At 33.8% G+C, this 19496-nt stretch overlaps 1 protein-coding gene across 9 annotated transcripts in view; it reads left to right on the top strand.

Moving 5' to 3' along the window:
• Nucleotides 1–19496, top strand: part of IQCB1 (IQ motif containing B1) — a 64006-nt gene that overhangs the window by 19221 nt on the left and 25289 nt on the right. For all 9 annotated transcript variants that reach the window (XM_060639835.3, XM_060639838.3, XM_060639832.3 and 6 more), the window contains 3 exons: nt 8842–9020; nt 11791–11900; nt 12516–12625. In XM_060639835.3, the coding sequence (XP_060495818.1) occupies nt 8842–9020; nt 11791–11900; nt 12516–12625 (399 nt within the window). The remainder of the gene's footprint in view (nt 1–8841; nt 9021–11790; nt 11901–12515; nt 12626–19496) is intronic.

The raw sequence follows: 19496 nt of genomic DNA, 5'->3' as shown, positions 1-19496 counted from the left end.
CATTCTGGACCTTCCAAACAAAAGCACAACCCAAAAGGATCAAATTATTTACAAGTAACTGCTCTGGTTTTTGAACATATCTTTATCTTAAAAATCTTTATGGTAAGTTCTACAAAGTAGGAAGTATGGCAGAAATGGTCGTGTTTTGATTTGATTTTAAAGGGATGAGAAAATCCCACCTGTGCTATCATAGCATCTTTGATTTCTTTTTTTCATCTTCCTTTAGTAATAATACAAAGTGATAATATCTTACAGTTTCTACTAAAGATGTTCAGGTAGGATCTGCAATCATAACTGTGCTATAGAATATACTGCAGATTATAGGTGACTTGGTTTTATAAAATGTTACTGATCTTTTAGTTTTGGTCAGAAGTATTACCAATCTGATACTAATTTCACTAAATCATTGGTTGCATATGATTTGCATATGGAACCTGAAAATCTCTAAACAGAAGAAAACTCAAAAATATTTTTAGGAATGCACAAATACCTGGCACCCAACAAGATAAAATTCATACAAGTACCTGGCATGCAAACATGGAGGAAAACAGGACCAATAATGAGAAGAATCAATTGATGAAGACTGACATATATGTTAGAATTAATAGACAAGGACATCAGGATAGTTATGGGATAGTTAGGATAGTTAACTGTATTCCATGTTTTAAAAAAGTTTAATAGAGACCCATATGATACAAATCCCAGAGTGAACTTCTAGATATGAAAACTACAAACTCAATATGAAAAATACACTAGATAGGATTCATAGCAGATTAACATTGCAGATTAATGAACTTGAAGACATAGCAGTGGAAACCATCCAAAATGAAACAAAAGGAATAAAGAAAGAAAAACACCTCAGTGAACTGTAGAGCTGATGTAGGCATAATTAGAGTATATAAAGGAAGTAGTAGAGTTAGAAGAAAATATTTGAAGAAACCATGTCTAAAAATTTTCCAAATTCATTGAATACTATAATAATCTTACAAATTCAAAATTCTCATCAAACTCGAAGGACAGTAAAATATGACACCAAGGTACATTGAGGTCAAAGCATTAGAGGGACGCCTGGGTGGCTCAGTCAGTTAAGTTTCCGACTTTGGCTCAGGTCATGATCTTACGGCTTGTGGGTTCATGCCCCACATTGGGCTGTGTGCTGACAGCTCAGAGCCTGGAGCCTGCTTTGGATTCTGTGTCTCCCTCTCTCTCTGCCCCTCCCCTGTTCATGTTCTTGTTCCCTCACTCTCTCTCTTTCTCTCTCTGTCAAAAATAAATAAACATTTTTTTTTATTAAAGCGAGTGATAAAGAGAAAATCTTAAAGGCAACCAGAGGAAAAAAGATGTTACACACAGGAATGAAGATAAGAATGACAGTAACTTTCTCATCAGAAACAGTACGAAGACAACATCCTTAAAACACTGAAAGAAAACAGCTGTCAAACCTAGAATTTTATACCCAGTGGAAATATGTTTCAAAAACAAAGACAAAATGCTTTTTCAGAAATCACCAGCAGACCCACACACAGTACAAGAAATGTTAAGGAAGTCCTTCAACCAGAGGAAAGAAGATCTACACCAAGTATTGAAGAATATCAGAAATAGTAATCATAGAAGTAACTATAAAAGATTATTTTTCGCATTATAATGATATATGTAATATAATAACATTTGTTTATACAAAAATAAAATGTGTTTGAGGGTTTGTAACATGTATTAGTAAAACGTATTACAACAATAACATAAAGGCTGGGAGGAAAGGAATGGAAGTCTGTTATAAACTCTTACACTATAAATAGGTTTCAGGCTATCTGAAAGTTTGCTTTATGCCTCTTTGCTTTTACGAAAGACGTACATTAGTACCTGTTTTTGCTAACCAAAAGAAATTCAAAGACAGTTTTCACTTCTACAAAATGGTAATTGCTTCTTCTCTTTATGCCATTTTAGCTTACAAAAGGTTTCATAAGAACACTCTAGTTTCTGATAGTGGAAGAAACCTGTACATGAAGTAGTATATCAATTAAGGTTGGTAGTATATCACTTGAAGTTAGACTCTGTTGAAGATATATGCTATGAACCCTAATGCAATCAATAAAATAACAAGACAAGGAGTTATAGCTAATAAGCCAAGATAGGCAGTAAAAAATCATAAAGCAATACTTACTCCAAAGTAAGGCATTAAAAAGAAAAAGGCAAGTAAAGGACAATGGAACAAGTAGTCACCAAATAACAGATGTAAACCTGTACTGTATTAGGTACAAATGGCTAGAAACCCTCAGTTACAAGGAACAGCTTGACAGGTTGGATGAAAAAGTAGGAACCAATACATGCAGTCTTCCAGAAATGTACCTTAAATACAAAAACGGGTTCCTGGGTGGCTCAGTTGGTTGAACGTTCAACTCTGGTTTCAGATAAGGTCATGATCCCAGCATCGTGGGATTGAGCCCCACGTCTGGCTCCATGCTGAGTGTGGAGCCTGCTTAAGATTCTCTCTTTTCCTGTCCCCAACTTGTGTGCATGCTCTCTCTCTCTCAAAGAAATAAATAAAAATTATATAAAAACACACAAATAGATTAAAAGTGAAAGGATGAAAAAAGATATACTATGCTATCCCTAGTAAAAAGAAAGCTGGAATACCTATATTAATATCAGAAAAAGTAAGTTTCAGAAAAAAGAATATTCCCAGTGATGGTTATTTCATAATAAAGAATCCGTTCATCAGGAAAACATGTTTATTGACCTAACAGCAGAGATTCAAGATACAAAGAAAAAATTGACAGATTTGAAAGGTGAAATTGACAAAACTACAGGTAAAGTGGAAGATGTCTAAACCCCTTTCTTGATAATTGGTAGAATAAGTAGGTAAAAATTATAACTACAGAAGATTTGAACAATATCAACCAACTTGATTGAAATTTTTAGAACACTCTACCAAAGAAGACCAGAATGCACATTATTTTCAAATGCAAATGAACATTTACCTAGAGAGGCCATTCGGGGGCCATAAAATAGGTTTCAATAAACGTAAAAGGACTTAAGTCATACAAAGTATGTTCTCTAACTTCAATGGAATTAAACTAGAAATTAATACCAAGAAGACCTCTGAAAAATCCCCAAATGTGGGGAAAATAATGCATGTCTAAATAACCCAAAGGACCAAGAAAAAAAATTAACTTAGAAGGTGTTTTTAAATAAATGGAAATTAAAACACCATATCCCAATTTCTGGGATGAATCTAAATTAAAGCAGTACTTAATGGGAAAATTTATACCACTTAATACCAACATAGGTTTCCCCTACTATCTAAAAGTAAAGCAGTCATATAAAACCTTTCCTAAGCCAAAATGGTATAAAGCAAACAATTACTGTTAGTTTATGTGGGAAAAAATGTTGTGCATTTAAGACCCCAAAAATAACCTCCCAGGTTTTTCTGATACTTAGGACATATCTTGCTAAAGGTTGCACAGAATAAATTGAGGTACAGCACAGATGCTCACAGACAGTTCAAAGTGATGGCAGCTTGATGCTGAAATACTGAGTGCAGTTTCCAGGGAAGGAGCTTCTTGGTGCCACTCTGGCTTTTTGGGATGTGCACTGCCTCTATAACAGCTTGCTGCAAAACAAATGCTTCCCCCCCCCCCCTTTTTTTTCTTTTTCTTTTTGGTAAAAGCAGCAACCTTCAAGTTTCTTTTAGTTAGCAAAAAACAAGTACTAATGTAGGTATTTCATAGCAGTCAAGGGGTATAATGCAAACTTTTAAAATGTTGGGGATACCTGTATTAGAAAAGAAGAAAAGTGTCAGATTATTGATTTCACCTTCCACTTTAGGAAACTAAGAGGAGGGAATTAAGTTCCAGCAGAAGAAAGAAAATGATAGGGACACGTGGCTGGCTTGGTGGAGTATACAACTTTTGATCTCAGGGTTGTGAGTTGAAGCCCCATGTTGGATGTAGAGATTACTTAAAAAAATATAATCTTAAAAAAATGATAAAGATCAAAGCAGAAATCAGTAAAATAGTAACAACAGTATAGAAGATCAATGAAACCATAAGCTGGTTCTTTGAGATGATAATGAAATTGATAAGTCAAACAAGACTGATCAGGGGAAAAAAAAGAATACGACCTACCAATATCAGGAATTAGGAGACAACACAATAAAGTCAATAGACATTAAAAGTACTATAAGGAAATAATGTGAACAACTTTATGCTTATTAAGGTAAAATGGACAAGTTCTTTGAAAGACACATACTACTAAAACTTGCTCCAGAAGCAACAACAACAACAAAAAAAGAAGTGATAGATAATCTGACTAGCCTATAAGTATGAAGAAATTGATTTTGTAGCTAAAACACTTCCCACAAAGAAAACTTCAGGATTGGACAGCTTTTTCACTGATAAATTCTCATAAGCATTTAATGAAATAATCCTGAACAAACTCTTCCAGAATACTGAAGAGGAGAAATAGTTTCCAACTCATAATATGGGATCAGAATTACTTGATAACCAAACAAAAGACATTGTAATATATTGGAACCCAATAATATATTAAAAAGTTAATAAATTTTGAATAAGTTGGATTTATCCCAGGAATTCAGGGCTAGAGTAATATTCTAAAGTCAAGCAATATAATTCATCATATTAACAAAACAAAAAAAGGAAAATTATATCATTGTATCAGTAGATACAGAAAAAACATTTGAAAAATCCATTATCCGTTCCTGATTTTTCAAAAAGAAAAACAACACGGTACTAGTAGAAGATAGAACTTTGTGAGCCTGATGAAAATTATCTAGGAAATACTTAATGGTAAAATGCTAAATGCTTTCCCTAAATGATCACGGACAAGATAAGGATCTCCTCTCCAATCACTTCTCTTCAACATTGTATTGGAGTTTCTTTCTTTTACAGTCAAGCAAGGAAAGGAAAAGTTATTTGTACAGACAGGAAGAAACAAAGCTCTCTGTATTTGGAAATGACATTGTCATCTATGTAGAAAAATCAATAGACTGTACAAAGAAGCCACTAAAATTAGTGATTGTAGCAAGGGTAGTAGGATGTAAAATCAGTATAAAAATATAAATTGAAGTTTTATATCCTTCAATTAATACTCAGAAATTAAAATTTTAAGATATTGCAACTTAAAATAGCATAAAAATATGAAATGTGTTGGGTTAAATCTGAAAAGAAATGGGAAAGACTTAAAACTTAAGACTGCTGAGAGGAATTAAAGAATATGTAAATAAATGGAAGGTTACGCTATGTAAATAGATGAGTGGTACAATATTAAGATTCAAATTCTCTCCAAATTTAATTGAATTTAACTTAAAAGACTTTAAATGCAATCCCACTCAAAATCTAATTTTTGTAGAAATTGACAAACTGATTTCTACAATTCATATGAAAACCAAAGAACCTAAAATATAAAATAGCCTAACCAACTTTGAAAATGAACAAAGTTGGAGAGCTAACACTACCCAATTTTAAGGCTTTATAAAGCTAACATAATTAAAACAATGAGGTGCTAATGCAAATATATACAAATATATCTATGTAACAGAATAGAATCCAGAAATAGACTTAACACATATATGAACAATTGATTTTCAAAACAGGTGTAAAGGCCATTTAAGGTGAAAAGGATAGTTTTTTAAAGTGTGATGGAACAATTAGCTATTGATATTTAAAGAGAAGAATTTTGATCTATACCTCTTAACCAATACAAAAATTAATTCAAAATGGATAATAAGCATAAATGCAAAATATAAAGTACAAAAGTTCTTGAAGAAAATGGTAGAAAGCCATTATGACCTTGGTTTGCATAAAATTTCTTAAATTGTTAGATATGACAACAGAAGTAAAATCCATGAAAGAAGAAATTGATTAGTTTAGACTTCATCAAAAATTTTAAAAATCTGCTCTTCAAAAGACACTATTTAAGAAAATGAAAAAGACAAAACAGATTGGCAGAAAATATTTGAAAAGCATGTATCTTAAGTATTTGTATCTGGAATATATACAAACTCTCAAAATTTAAAAAAGGCCCAGTTTGAAAAATGAGCAAAATGGTGCAGGCACTCTGGAAAACAGTATGGAGATTCCTCAAAAGTTTAAAAATAGAATTACCCTACGACCCAGCAATTGCATTACTAGGTATTTATCCAAGGGGTACAGGTATGCTGTTTTGAAGGGACACGTGCACCCCAATGTTTATAGCGGCACTATCAACAATAGCCAAACTATGGAAAGAGCCCAAATGTCCATCGATGGATGGATGGATAAAGAAGATGTGGTGTACACACACACACACACACACACACACACACACACACACACACAATGGAGTATTACTTGGCAATCAAAAAGAATGAAATCTTGTCATTTGCAGCTCTGTGGATGGAACTAGAGGGTATTATGCTAAGCGAAATTAGATAAAGACAAATATTATGACTTCACTCATACGAGGACTTTAAGACACAGAACAGATGAACATAAGGGAAGGGAAGCAAAAATAATATAAAAACAGGGAGGGGGACAAAAACATAAGACGCTCTTCAGTATAGAGAACAAACAGATAACATGGGTGGCAAATAAGCACATGAAAAGATGTTCAGCAACACTAGTCATTAGAGAGATACGAGTATACACTTGTTAAATGACTAAAATTTAAAACACTGATTCAATTGTTGACAAAAATATGGAGGAATCAACCCTGCTAGCGGGAGTAATATAATAGTACAGTTACTTTAGAAAATAGTTTGTCATTTTCTTAATAAGCATGTACCTACCATATTTTCCATCCATTCCACTACTAGGTATTTGCCTGAGAAAAATGAAAGCATATGTCCATACAAAGACTTGTACACAAATGTTAATAGCAGTTTTATCTGTAATAGCCAATGACTAGAAACAATGCAAATGTCCATTACAGGTGAATTAACTATAGGTATATCCATACAATAGACTACTACTCAGTAAAAAAAGAGAATGAACTATTCATACATGAGATAATACAGATGAATATTAAAATAATTGTGCTGAGTGAAAGAAGCCGGGCCAAAAAAAGACATACTGTATGATTCCATTTGTATAAAATTCTAGAAAACATAAACTAATTTAGTGACAGATAGTAGATTAGTGGTTGTCAAGGGATAGGCTAACAGGGAGATGAAGGAGTTGGGGTATGACAATGAAACACAAGGAAACTTTGTGGCACAATGGGTATGTTCCCTATCATTATATTGGTGGTGAAGTGTGTCAAAAAAATTTTATTCAACTTATTTATTAATGAAGGAACCAGTAAGATGTTTATAGGTTCAAAGGAGAATTTGAGGAAGGGAGATTTATTTTATTTTATTTTATTTTTTTAATTTATATCCAAGTTAGTGTATAGTGCAACAATGATTTCAGGAGTAGATTCCTTAATGCCCCTTACCCATTTAGCCCATCCCCACTCCTACAACCCCTCCAGCAACCCTCTGTTTGTTCTCCATATTTAATAAGAGTCTCTTCTGTTTTGTCCCCCTCCCTGTTTTTATATTATTTTTGCTTCCCTTCCCTTATGTTCATCTGTTCTGTGTCTTAAAGTCCTCATATGAGTGAAGTCATAATATTTGTCTTTCTCTAATTTCGCTTAGCATAATACCCTCTAGTTCCATCCACAGAGCTGCAAATGACAAGATTTCATTCTTTTTGATTGCCAAGTAATACACCATTGTGTGTGTGTGTGTGTGTGTGTGTGTGTGTGTGTGTGTGTGTATACATACACCACATCTTCTTTATCCATCCATCCGTCAATGGACATTTGGGCTCTTTCCATAGTTTGGCTATTGTTGATAGTGCTGCTATAAACATTGGGGTGCATGTGTCCCTTCAAAACAGCATACCTGTACCCCTTGGATAAATACCTAGTAATGCAATTGCTTGGTCGTAGGGTAGTTCTATTTTTAATTTTTTGAGGAATCTTGAGGAAGGGAGATTTAAAGAGGGGTTTGTCAAAGGAATGTAGAAATGAATTTGCTAATAGCTAAAAAACCTAATTGATGTCTTGTAAAACAGTAGATAGTAACCATTACAGTTACTTTTTCTACTGGACAAATCCATTTGTATTGTTGATTAAGAATCTGTTTGCATTGCTCTCAGATAAGAATCACTGTTACTCGTTTTTTGTAAGGTTAGCTTATCAAGGTTAGCTTACAGAATTGCAAAATATCCTAATCAATAGTGAACACATAGTCAAACAAAGGTACACACCCCTAGAAAATCACATACTCCTTAGGGGCAGGTGAGTGAAAGATACCCAGTAATTTCTTTTGGCTGTTTCCAAGTTTCAGATAAGTTTTCATCACGTAAGTAGTCCAAGAAGATAATTGTTCATGTAATGAAGGAAATACCTAAGGAAAGATAAATTCCTCCTATATTAAGTCCATGATAATTGAATTCCTATAGGATTTTTCTCACATCGTTAAGCAATGAACCATGTACTGTCTTGTGATTTTCCTCTTATTGTTGCTTTTAAGTTTTTAAGTCATCTATGTAATATTTTGCGCATTTATCTTTCCTCTGCAACTTGATTGTAGGTTTTTCAGAGAGGGCATTCGGCTGCTTTGTATTCCCTGTTTTACCGAGCATGGTGCCTTGCACACAGTAGGAATTCAATAAATAATAATTGATTTAATGTGATACATTTGTGGAACTAAGCTCTATGTTTAAAAACTGGGTTATTTTCTTGCACTTGGCCACAGTTAGGCATAAAGTTGCTAAAACTTTTATGTTTAATTTTTTATGATACCTATACATCCATTAGTAATAGTACATTCTTTATCTTTTTATTTTGTTCTATTAGGGGTGATTTACTCCGGATAGAAGGAAAAACACTACATTCAATTTTAGATGAAGTTGTTTTCAAGCTTTTATCAACTCCTAGCTCTGTGATAAGAAGTACTGCTACAAAGCTTCTACTGCTGATGACTGAAACCCATCAGGAAATTTTGATTTTACTGAGACTAAGTGCCTGCTACAAAGGTAGTGCATATATTCTTTATTTTCTTGAGATTCTCAAAAAGAAATTTTTATTGATGGTTTACAAAATTTCTGTATTTTTTAAGGTTTTATTTAAATTCCAGTTGTTATGCAGTGTAATATTAATTTCATGTGTACAATTTAGTGGTTAAATAGTGTTGGGGATTAAGAAGTATGCTTGTGATGAGCACTGAGTGTTGTATGGGAGTGTTGAATCACTAAAATTCTTGTACTTTAAAAAGCTCAGTAACTGGTGTGTGTAGATAAAACCCTATTACAACAGATACCAATTCAGGAAAATGTCTTTATGTAATCAAGCTATCTTCGTGTCTCAACAGATGGCTTATGGTACTTTGTTGATGAGGTTACAATGGATACTCCTCTGACAAAAAAAGTTGTGTATTGAATATACTATGTAGTATAGTAAAATAATGACCAAAAAGACTGGTGACCTTAATAAGATTAACTTTACTGGAGAAAATAGAGCTATGCTTGAGAGATTGACAGCCCTTTTGATCTTTACATCAATTAATAATACTCTTCAGGTCTTTCACTGCTTTTTCTCAAAGCAAACAAAAAGTCTTCCTCACATCCAAAATTATATATGAATAAAAAGTCAGAAATTTGGAGGAGGAAAGGCTCAGCACAATGCCACTCCCATATAATAGCTTTCATTTAATTGAAAATTTACTATGTCAGTCATAGTTCTGCATACCTTATTCTACATTAAAATATTTAAAAACCCCGTGAGATATCCTCATTTAAAAATTTTTTTAAATGTTTATTTATTTTTGAGAGAGAGAGAGACAGACCATGAGCAAGGGAGGGGCAGAGAGAGAGGGAGACACAGAATCTGAAGCAGGCTCCAGGCTCCGAGCTGTCAGCACGGAGCCCGACGTGGAGCTCGAACTCAACGAACTGTGAGATCATGACCTGAGCCGAAGTCAGACACTGAACCAACTGAGCCACCCAGGCACCCCAAGAGATATCCTCATTTTATAGCAATGGAAGCAGAGCCATGAAAAAATTTGGTAATTTATCCAGAATCCCACAGATGATGGTGTTTTTGGTTTTGTTTTTAATTGCCAAGCTAAGTTCTGTTAGGTTTGTTTTATTTCTTCGCAACCTGGGGCCATGAATTCATTACACGATATTTTCTTATTCAGCATGGTCAGGAAATAGGTTTCTAGTTCTGAATGTACTCACTAATACAGGGCCATATTATATGGAAATTTTTAAAGATTACAACATTAAATTATGCTTTTAATATCCAGACTGTTACAGTGGCCTTCTAATCATGCCTGATGATTTGGAAAGCACTATTTAGTAGCTTACCTTCCATCAGTCATTACTGTTAACATTGTAATTATTTTGTTATAGGAATAAAGATGGAAAGAAAGTGCCAGTAATAGTATTCTCCAATTGATATTGTGCCAGTCATTTTTAAATTTAGTAATTTGATTTATTCTATAGAAATGTGAATGTCTAATAGAGTTCATTATAAAGGAATTTCACCTTAACAATTCATCTCCCTTTATTTTCTCAATAGTAGAACTTACTCAGTTTCCTCAAGATATTTTACAATTATTAAACAGAGAGGGAGGCAAACCATAAGAGACTCTTAAATACAGAAAACAAACTGAGGGTAGATGGGAGTGGAGAAAATGGGTGAAGGGCATTAAGGAGGGCAATAGTTGGGATGAGCATTGAGTGAGCATGTTAAGTGATCAATCACTGGATTCTATTCCTGAAGCCAAGACTACACTGTATGTTAACTAATTTGAGAATAAATAAAATTTAAAAAAATAGAAAAAAAGCTATTTTACAATTATTAATACCGCTGAGAACTTGAGTTTTGAAGAGAGTATAAAGACATGGTCAGATCTGTATAGTGGCCTCCCCAATTATATACACCAAGGGCATTTTACTTTATTTACAGTGAATACTACAATACATCATTTCAACATGCTTACAAATAGTACTTACTTTATAGCTTATACTACTTCTGTGTTTTATTTTGGAATGAAAATGCAGTATTTATAGCACTTCTATAATAGTTGCTCAGTAACCTATTGATTTGCCCCAAATTACATACAATACTGTGTATTTTTATTTAACAAATAGCTTTCTTTTTTTTTTTAATTTTTTTAAATTTTTTTTATCGTTTATTTATTTTTGAGACAGAGAGAGACAGAGCATGAACAGGGGAGGAGCAGAGAGAGAGGGAGACACAGAATCTGAAACAGGCTCCAGGCTCTGAGCTGTCAGCACAGAGCCCGACACGGGGCTCGAACTCACGGACCGTGAGATCATGACCTGAGCTGAAGTTGGACGCTTAACCGACCAAGCCACCCAGGCGCCCCTAAATAGCTTTCTTTAAGAATGACTAGTAACCTGTTTAAATGCTTCCACAGTATAGTCATTTACTCAGTATGCTATTTATTTTTAAAAGTGTTTCAGTTTAAGGTATTTATGTTGAAACAGGTAAAAACTTCTATATCTCTCCTCTTTGATTTACCACAATGATTCCACTTAAGATACTGAGGAGACAGCCTTTGCATCAGATATTACAAGTGATCACATAAAATCTCTTAGGACAGAGAAATATCCTAAAGACTTCAATCTAGAAGTCTTTGAGAAAAGGAAAAAAAAAATCATGTAATTAATCTTACTGTTGTATTCATTTCTTTCTAAACCAGACTTTTTAACCTCAAATTAATCCTGATTAGATAGCAAATCATATTTTATATGTACCTTTGTTATTCCATTTCAGGACTCAGAAGTCTACGAAATAAGCAGGAGCCTGGGACAGAGTTTAGTCAAGAACTTGGACAGCTCATTGCCCTTTTAACCCCAAAGGTCTATCAGGAAGTAGAAGAACAGGTAATAAATTCTAAAAAAATAACTTGCGTATTTGCTAACATGTCAGTAAACATTTTAGTTTCAAAATACTGGAGAGTGGTAGCTTCTTGAATTTTTTATTTGCTGTCTCTCCCCCATTCTTTACTTATCTCCTCAAATATTCAGAGCAGCTGTAGTTTGATAGGGTAAGGGGTTTCTGTGGACCCGATTTTTAACCCTAGAGCCTTTTTTCTTTTTTAGCCTGTTCAAAGAGTTATTCATACCCTTGAATGCTTGAATAAATGAGGTCAGGCATAAGAAGTCAAGCAGAGGGGAAAGCATTAAAAATCAGAACTATGAAATATTTATAAAAAGAGTAGAAGTGAGATTAATTAAGGAGAATCCAGAGATAATCAGACTGTATCTTGAACACATTCTAGATACTGCCTGAGAACCTAGTGTATGTACCTCTTTTGGCAGGTCAGGTTTAATATTTTTAGACCTTACCTGTCCTTGTCCTATGAAATTGCCTCCTCCCCAGTTTATTAGAGGTAGAGATTAATACTTACTTGCCCAGGCCTGATATTTTGAGAGGTAAACTTCTAAACGAGATTTTCATAGAAATGTCTCTATATTAATTCTGGCCTTTAATTTCAGAAACTACATCAAGCAGCTTGCTTGATTCAAGCTTATTGGAAGGGTTTCCAAACTAGAAAGAGGTTAAAGAAGCTTCCATCTGCTGTGATTACTTTGCAGAGGAGTTTCAGGTAAAAAGTTCTGGTGAGGCACGATGATCTCAGAGGATAGATACATCTTTTTACACTACAGCTGAGTGAAAACTTAAGGTGTTTTTTCCCTCAATTTTTCTAATATGTTTTTTTTACTCTTTTTTTTTAATTAAAGGATAGTTCACATACAATATTACATAAGTGTCAATTATACAAAGTGATTCAACCTTTATATACGTTGTAAAATGATCATCATGATAAGTCTAGTTATTAACTGTCATCACACAAATGTATTACAATATTATTGACTATATTCCCTATGCTATACTTTACATCCTTTTGACTTATTTATTTAATAACTGGAAGCTTATGCCTCTTTTCATTTATTTTGTCCATCCCTCTGTCTGTCTCCCCTCTCTGGCAACAACCAATTTATGTCTGTTTTTATAGATCTGTTTGTTTTATTTACTTTGTTTTTTAGATGCTACATATAACTGTAGAATCATATGGAATTTTATTTTCTCTGACTTAATTTCACTTAGCATAATTCCCTCTAGAACCATCGATGTTATCACAAATGGTAAGATTCCATTCGTTTTTATGGCTGAGTAATATTCCATTGTATTTATTTTATATACCACATCTTCTTTATCCATCTAATTCATGGACACTTATGTTGCTTCCATATCTTGGCTATTGTAAATAATGCTGGAGTGAAGATGGGGTGCATATATCTTTTTGAATTCATATTTTCATTTTCTTTGGATAAATACACATAAATGTATTTGCTGGATTATAAGGTATTTCTATTTTTAATTTTTTTAGGAACTTCCATACTGTTTTCTATAGTGGCTACACCAATATACATTTTGACCCCCATGCACTAGGTTTCCCTTTTCTTTCATATCCTTGCCAATACTTGTTATTTCTTGTCTTTTTACACTAGCCACTCTGACAAGTGTAAGGTAATACCTCATTGTGGTTTTGATTTGCATTTCCCTGATGATTAGTGATGTTGAGTATTTTTTCATGTGTCTTTTGGCCATCTGTATGTGTTCCTTGGAAAAATGTGTATTCAGGGTCTCTACCCATTTTTTAACTGAATTTTTTAGGGGCGATTTTTGGTTTTGAGTTGCATGAGTTCTTTATATATTTTGGATATTAACCCCTTATCAGATATATCATTTACAGATAATCTTCCCCATTCATAGGTTGCTTTTTGTTTTGTTGGTATTATATCACTGTATAAAAGCTTTTTAGTTTGACATAGTCACAATAGTTTATTTTTCCTTTTGTTTTCTGAGGAGACAGATCCAAAAAAAAAATTGCCAACACTGATGTCCAAGAGTTTATTGCCAGTGTTTTGTTTTAGGAGTTTTATGGTTTCGTGTCTTACATTTAGGTCTTTAATACATTTAGAGTATTTTTATATAAGAAAGTGGTTTAGTTTCATTCATTTGCATGTAGTTGTCCAATTTTCCCAGCCACCATTTGTTGAAGAGACTATCATTGTATATTCTTGCCTCCTTTGTCACAGATAATTGACCATGGGAGTTTGGGTTTATTTCTGAACTCTCTATTCTTTTTCACTGGTCTACATGTTTTTGTGCCAGCACCATACTGTTTTAAATACAAGGGCTTTGTACTACAATTTGAAATCTGGGAACGTGATACCTCCAGCTTTGTTGTTCTTTTTCAAGATTACTTTGGCTATCCAGGGTCTTTTGTTGTTCCATACAACTTTTAGGATTCATTTGTACTAGTTCTGTGAAAAATGCCAATGTAGATAGAGACTGCATTGAATCTGTAGATTACTTTGAGTAGTATGGACATTCTAATATTAATTCTTCTAATCCATGAGCACAGTATATCTTTCCACTTGTGCCATCATCAGTTTCTTTCATCAGTGTCTTATAGTTTTCAGAATACAGGTCTTTCACCTCCTTGGTTAAATTTATTACTAGATATTTTATTCTTTTGATACAATTGTAAATGGGATTGTTTTCTTAATTTCTCTTTCTGCTACTTCATTATTAGCATATGGAAATATAACAGATGTCTGTCAATTGATTGATAAACCTACAAATTTAATGAATTCATTTATTCTAATGAATTCTGTCAATTGATTGATAAACCTACAAATTTAATGAATTCATTTATTCTAATGAATTCTGCTACTTCATTATTAGCATATGGAAATATAACAGATGTCTGTCAATTGATTGATAAACCTACAAATTTAATGAATTCATTTATTCTAATAGTTTTTTGGTGGAATCGTTAGGATTTTCTATATATAATATTACATCATTTGGAAACAGTGATGGTTTTCTTCTTACTTCCCAGTTTGGATACCTTGTATCTCTTTTTCTTGTCTGATTGCTATGACTAGGACTTCCAGAACTATGATCAATAAAAGTGGCAAGGGTGGAATCCATGTCTTGTTCCTGATCTTAGAGGAGAAGCTCTGTTTTTCACCATTGAATATGATGTTAGCTATGGGTTTGTCATATATGTCCTGTATTATTTTGAGGTATCTTCCCTCTAAACATACTTCATTGGGAGTTTTTACCATAAACGGCTTATTGGATTTGTCAGATGCTTTATCTGCATCTGTTGAGATTATCATATGATTTTTTTCCTTTGTTAATATGGTATATCATATGGATTGATTTGTGGATATTGAACCATCCTTGCATCCCTGGAATAAATCCCACTTGATCATGATGTATGATCCTTTTAATGCATCATTGAATGCCATTTGCTAATATTTTATTGAGGAATTTTGCATCTATCTATGTTTATCAGGGTTATTGGCCTATAATTTTCTTTTTTTCCTTTTCTTTTTAGTGTCTTTGTCTAGTTTTGGTATCAAGGTAATGCTGGCCTTGTAGAATGAATTTTGAAGTGTTCCTTCCTCTTAAATTTTTTGGAGTAGTTTGAGAAGAGTAGATACTAACTCTAAATGTTTGGTAGAATTCACCTGGGAAGCCACTGATCCTGGACTTGTGTTTGCTGGAAACTTTGTTGATAATTGATTTGATATCATTACTAGTAATTGGTCTGTTAAGATTTTGCTTCTTCCTGATTCACTCTTGTAAGATTGTATATTTCATTTTTTGTGGGTTCTATGTTGTCTAATTTGTTGGCATGTAATTTTCCAAGTAGTCTCTTATAATCCTTTGTACTTCTATGGTGTTAGTTGTGACCTCTCTTTCATCTGATTTTATTTATTTGGGCCCTCTCTTTTTTTCTTGATGAATTTGGCTAAAGGTTTATTTTGCTTATATTTTTGAAGAATCAGTTCTTAGTTTCATTGATCTTTTTTTTTAATTTAATTTATTTCTGCTCTGGTCTTCATTATTTTTTTCTTCTATTAGCTGTGGGCTTTTTCTTTTTCTAGTTGTTTTAGGTTTAAGATTAGGTTTTAGATTTTTTTTTTTTTTTTTTAGGTAGGCCTGTATTGCTATAAACTTTCCTCTTGGAACTACTTTTGCTGAATCCTATAGATTTCGGAATGTTGTGTTTCCATTTTTATTTGTCTCAATGTAATGTTTTATTTCCTCTTTTATTTCTTTGTTGACCCATTTATTTAATAGCATGTTGTTTAGCCTCCACGTGTTTGTGTTTGTTCCAGTTTTTTTTTCTTGTAATTGATTTCTAGTTTTATACCATTGTGGTTGGAAGAGATACTTAATATGATTTCAGTCTTAAATTTGTTGAGACTTGTTTTGTTGTTTAACCTGTGATTTATCCTCAAGAATGTTCCATGTGCACTTAAAAAGAATGTGTAGTTTGCTGGTTTTGGATGGAATGTTCTGTGTATATAAATCCATCTGATCTACAGTGTCGTTTAAGACCACTTTTTCCTTATTGATTTTCTGTCTCGATGATCTATTCAGTGACATAAATGGGTTATTAAAGTCCCTGCTATTATGTATTACTGTCAGTTTCTCCTTTTACATTTGTTAATAATTTGCTTTAAATATTTAGGTGTGTCTATATTAGGTGCATATATTTATATATGTAATATATTAGGTGAAAAAATATATACGTTTACAACTGTTAAATCCTCCTGTATTGATTTCTTCATCATTATGTAATGCCCTTATTTGTCTCATGGTATTTGTTATAAAGTCTATTTTGTCTGATATATGTATTGCTACTTCAGCTTTCTTTTCACTTCATTTGCATGAAATATCTTCTTTCCATCCCTTTATTTTCAGCCTGTATGTGTTTTTAGGTCTGAAATGAGTCTTGTAGGCAGCATGTAGATGGGTCTTCTTTTTTATCCATTTAATCATGCTGTGTCTTTTGATTGGACATTAGTCCATTTACATTTAAAGTAATTATAACAGGTGTGTACTTATTGCCATTTTGTTCATTTTGTTCATTGTTTTTGTGGTTGTTTTTTTCTTCTCTTGTTTTCTGTGATTTGATGACTTTTAGTGGTATGCTTGGCTGTCTTTTTATTTTTTGTGTAGCTGTTACAGATTTTGGGTTTGTGGTTACCATGAGGTTCATATATAATGCTCAATTATGGCAGTCTATATTAAGTTAATGGTCACTTAAGTTTGAACACATTCTAAAACACTCTCCCACCACCATGTTTTTGACATCATATTTTACTCTTTATTTTAGTGTCTCTTAACTAATTATTGTAGATACACTTGACTATTACTTTTGTCTTTTAGCTTTCATACTAGCTTTATAAGTGGTTCATCTACTGTCTTTACTATATGTTTGCTTTTACTAGTGAGATGTTTTTCTTTTCATAAATTTCTTCTAGTTATGGCCTTTAACTGCTTAAAGAAGTCCCTTTTAATATTTCTTGTAAGGCTGGTTTTTGTGGTGATGAGCTCCTTTAACTTGTGTTTGTCTGGGGAACTCTATATCTCCTTCTATTTTGAATGATAATGTTGCTGGGTACTCTTGGTTGTAGGTTTTTCCTTTCAGAACTTTGAATATATCATTCAACTCCCCTCTGGCCTGCAAAGTTGCTGCTAAATATCAGCCTTGTGGACATTCCCTTATTACATAACTAGTTTCTTATCTCTTGATGATTTTAAGATTCTCTCCTAAATTTTTGACATGTTAATTATTGTGTTTCTTGGTATTAACTTTTTTGGGTTAATCTTGTTGGGAGTTTCTGTGCTTCTTGAACATGGATGTATGTTTCCTTCCCCAGGTTAGGGAGTTTTCAGCTACTATTTCTTCAAATAAGTTTTCTACCCCTTTCTCTTACTCTTCTTCCAAGACCCCTAATATGCAAATGTTAGTACATTTGATGTTGTCCCAGAAGTCTTTTAAACTATTCTAATTTTTTCAAGTTCTTCAGTCTTTTTGCTGGTTTCTACTACATGGTTTTCCAGATTGCTCTTTGGTTTTTCTGCATTATCTAATCTGCTGTTGATTTCCTTCTAACTTATTTTTTGTTTCATTTATTTCATTCTTTAGCTCTAATTGGTTCTTTTTTATATTTTCTATCTCTTTGCTGAAATTCTCACTGTGTTCATCCATTCTTCTCCCAAGTTTGATGAGCATCTTTATGATAATTACTTTGAACTCTTTATATGGTAGATCACACTTTTTGTGTAGTTCTTCTTCTGAAGTTTTGTCTTGTTTTTTCATTTGTACCATATTCCTCTGTCTCCTCATTTTGCCTGATTTTCTGTGTTTGTTTCTGTGTATTAGGTAGATCAATTGTTGGTCTTCAAAGAGTAGCCTTATGTAGAAGGTGTCCTGGAGGGGCCAGAAGCACAGTCCTCTCCAGGTCACCAAAACTAAGTGCAACAGGGGTGTCCCCTGTGTTGACTTCATGCACTTTCCTTTTGATTGGGCTGCAACTGTTGTGGGCACACTGGTGGGTCGGGCTGTCTACAGCTCCCCCTACCAGCCAGTTTGGGTGGGCTCCAGTCCAGGCCATTGCTTTCCACTGGATGCTGTGAGGCAGAACATGCTTTTATGAGGTGCTAGTCGAAGCCAATGCCACCTGCCAGTTGGTGTGGTGAGTCCACAGGGCAACGCTGGGGAGTGGTATGTGATGCTAACAGAGTAGATGGGAGAGTATCAGAAATGGAACCCACCAGTACTTCCATTCCCAGAGAAAGTTCTTACAGATCCCTGGTCCTCCAGCACATACCCTAAAATCAGTCAGGAAATCACTCAGCTTTCCTTTACATATAGCTGAGGTACTTTTCAAACTGCTGCCTCTGTGCTGGGTCTCAGAGCAAGTAAGTTTGTGCATGAGACCTTTAAGAATAGAGTCTTTGTTTCCTATAGCCTCTCTGCTGTCCCAGAATTATGCTCCACTGATTTTCAAAGCCAGAAATTTATGGGCACTTCTCTGGATGAACATCTCCAGGGCAAGGTAGCCTGATGTCGGGTTTGAAACCCTTGCTGCATAGGGAAGACCTCTATACCTGTGGCATCTCTCCGCCTGTGGGTCACTGCACCAGATCTCATCTCTGTCTCTCCTACGTTTCTCCATGTGCTTTGTCTTTATATCTTTAGCTGTGGAATAGCTAATCTTTAGGTTGTTCTCAGAGAGAGTTGGTCTGTATTTAGTTGTATCCTTATTTTCTGGGGAAGGAGATGAACTCAGGATACTCCTGCTCCACCAACTTGCTCCTCCAGCTGTTTCTTTTACTATTGCTTTCATTCTTGTTCTGAAAACACATTTCTGAGTACCAGCACTCCAGTAACTAGATGTACTTTCAAAGCAAAGGACATAATGAAAGACAAAAATCTGATGGACCAAATATATAGTCTTACTCACTTGATAAGACATTTTTTGTGGGCCAAGCCTACAGAGAGAGGCAGTGATAGTCAATTATTTTATTTAACCCTTGAAATAAAAAAGTGCCTTAATTGTTCATATGTAATTATGGTAAAAACATGTATGAGTTCA

This window comes from Panthera onca, chromosome C2 (genome assembly GCF_046562875.1).
Source record: "Panthera onca isolate mPanOnc1 chromosome C2, mPanOnc1 haplotype 2, whole genome shotgun sequence".
Classification (NCBI taxonomy): Eukaryota; Metazoa; Chordata; class Mammalia; order Carnivora; family Felidae; genus Panthera; species Panthera onca.
Note: the sequence above shows the minus strand (reverse complement) of the source record. Positions and strands in the feature narration are given on the sequence as shown.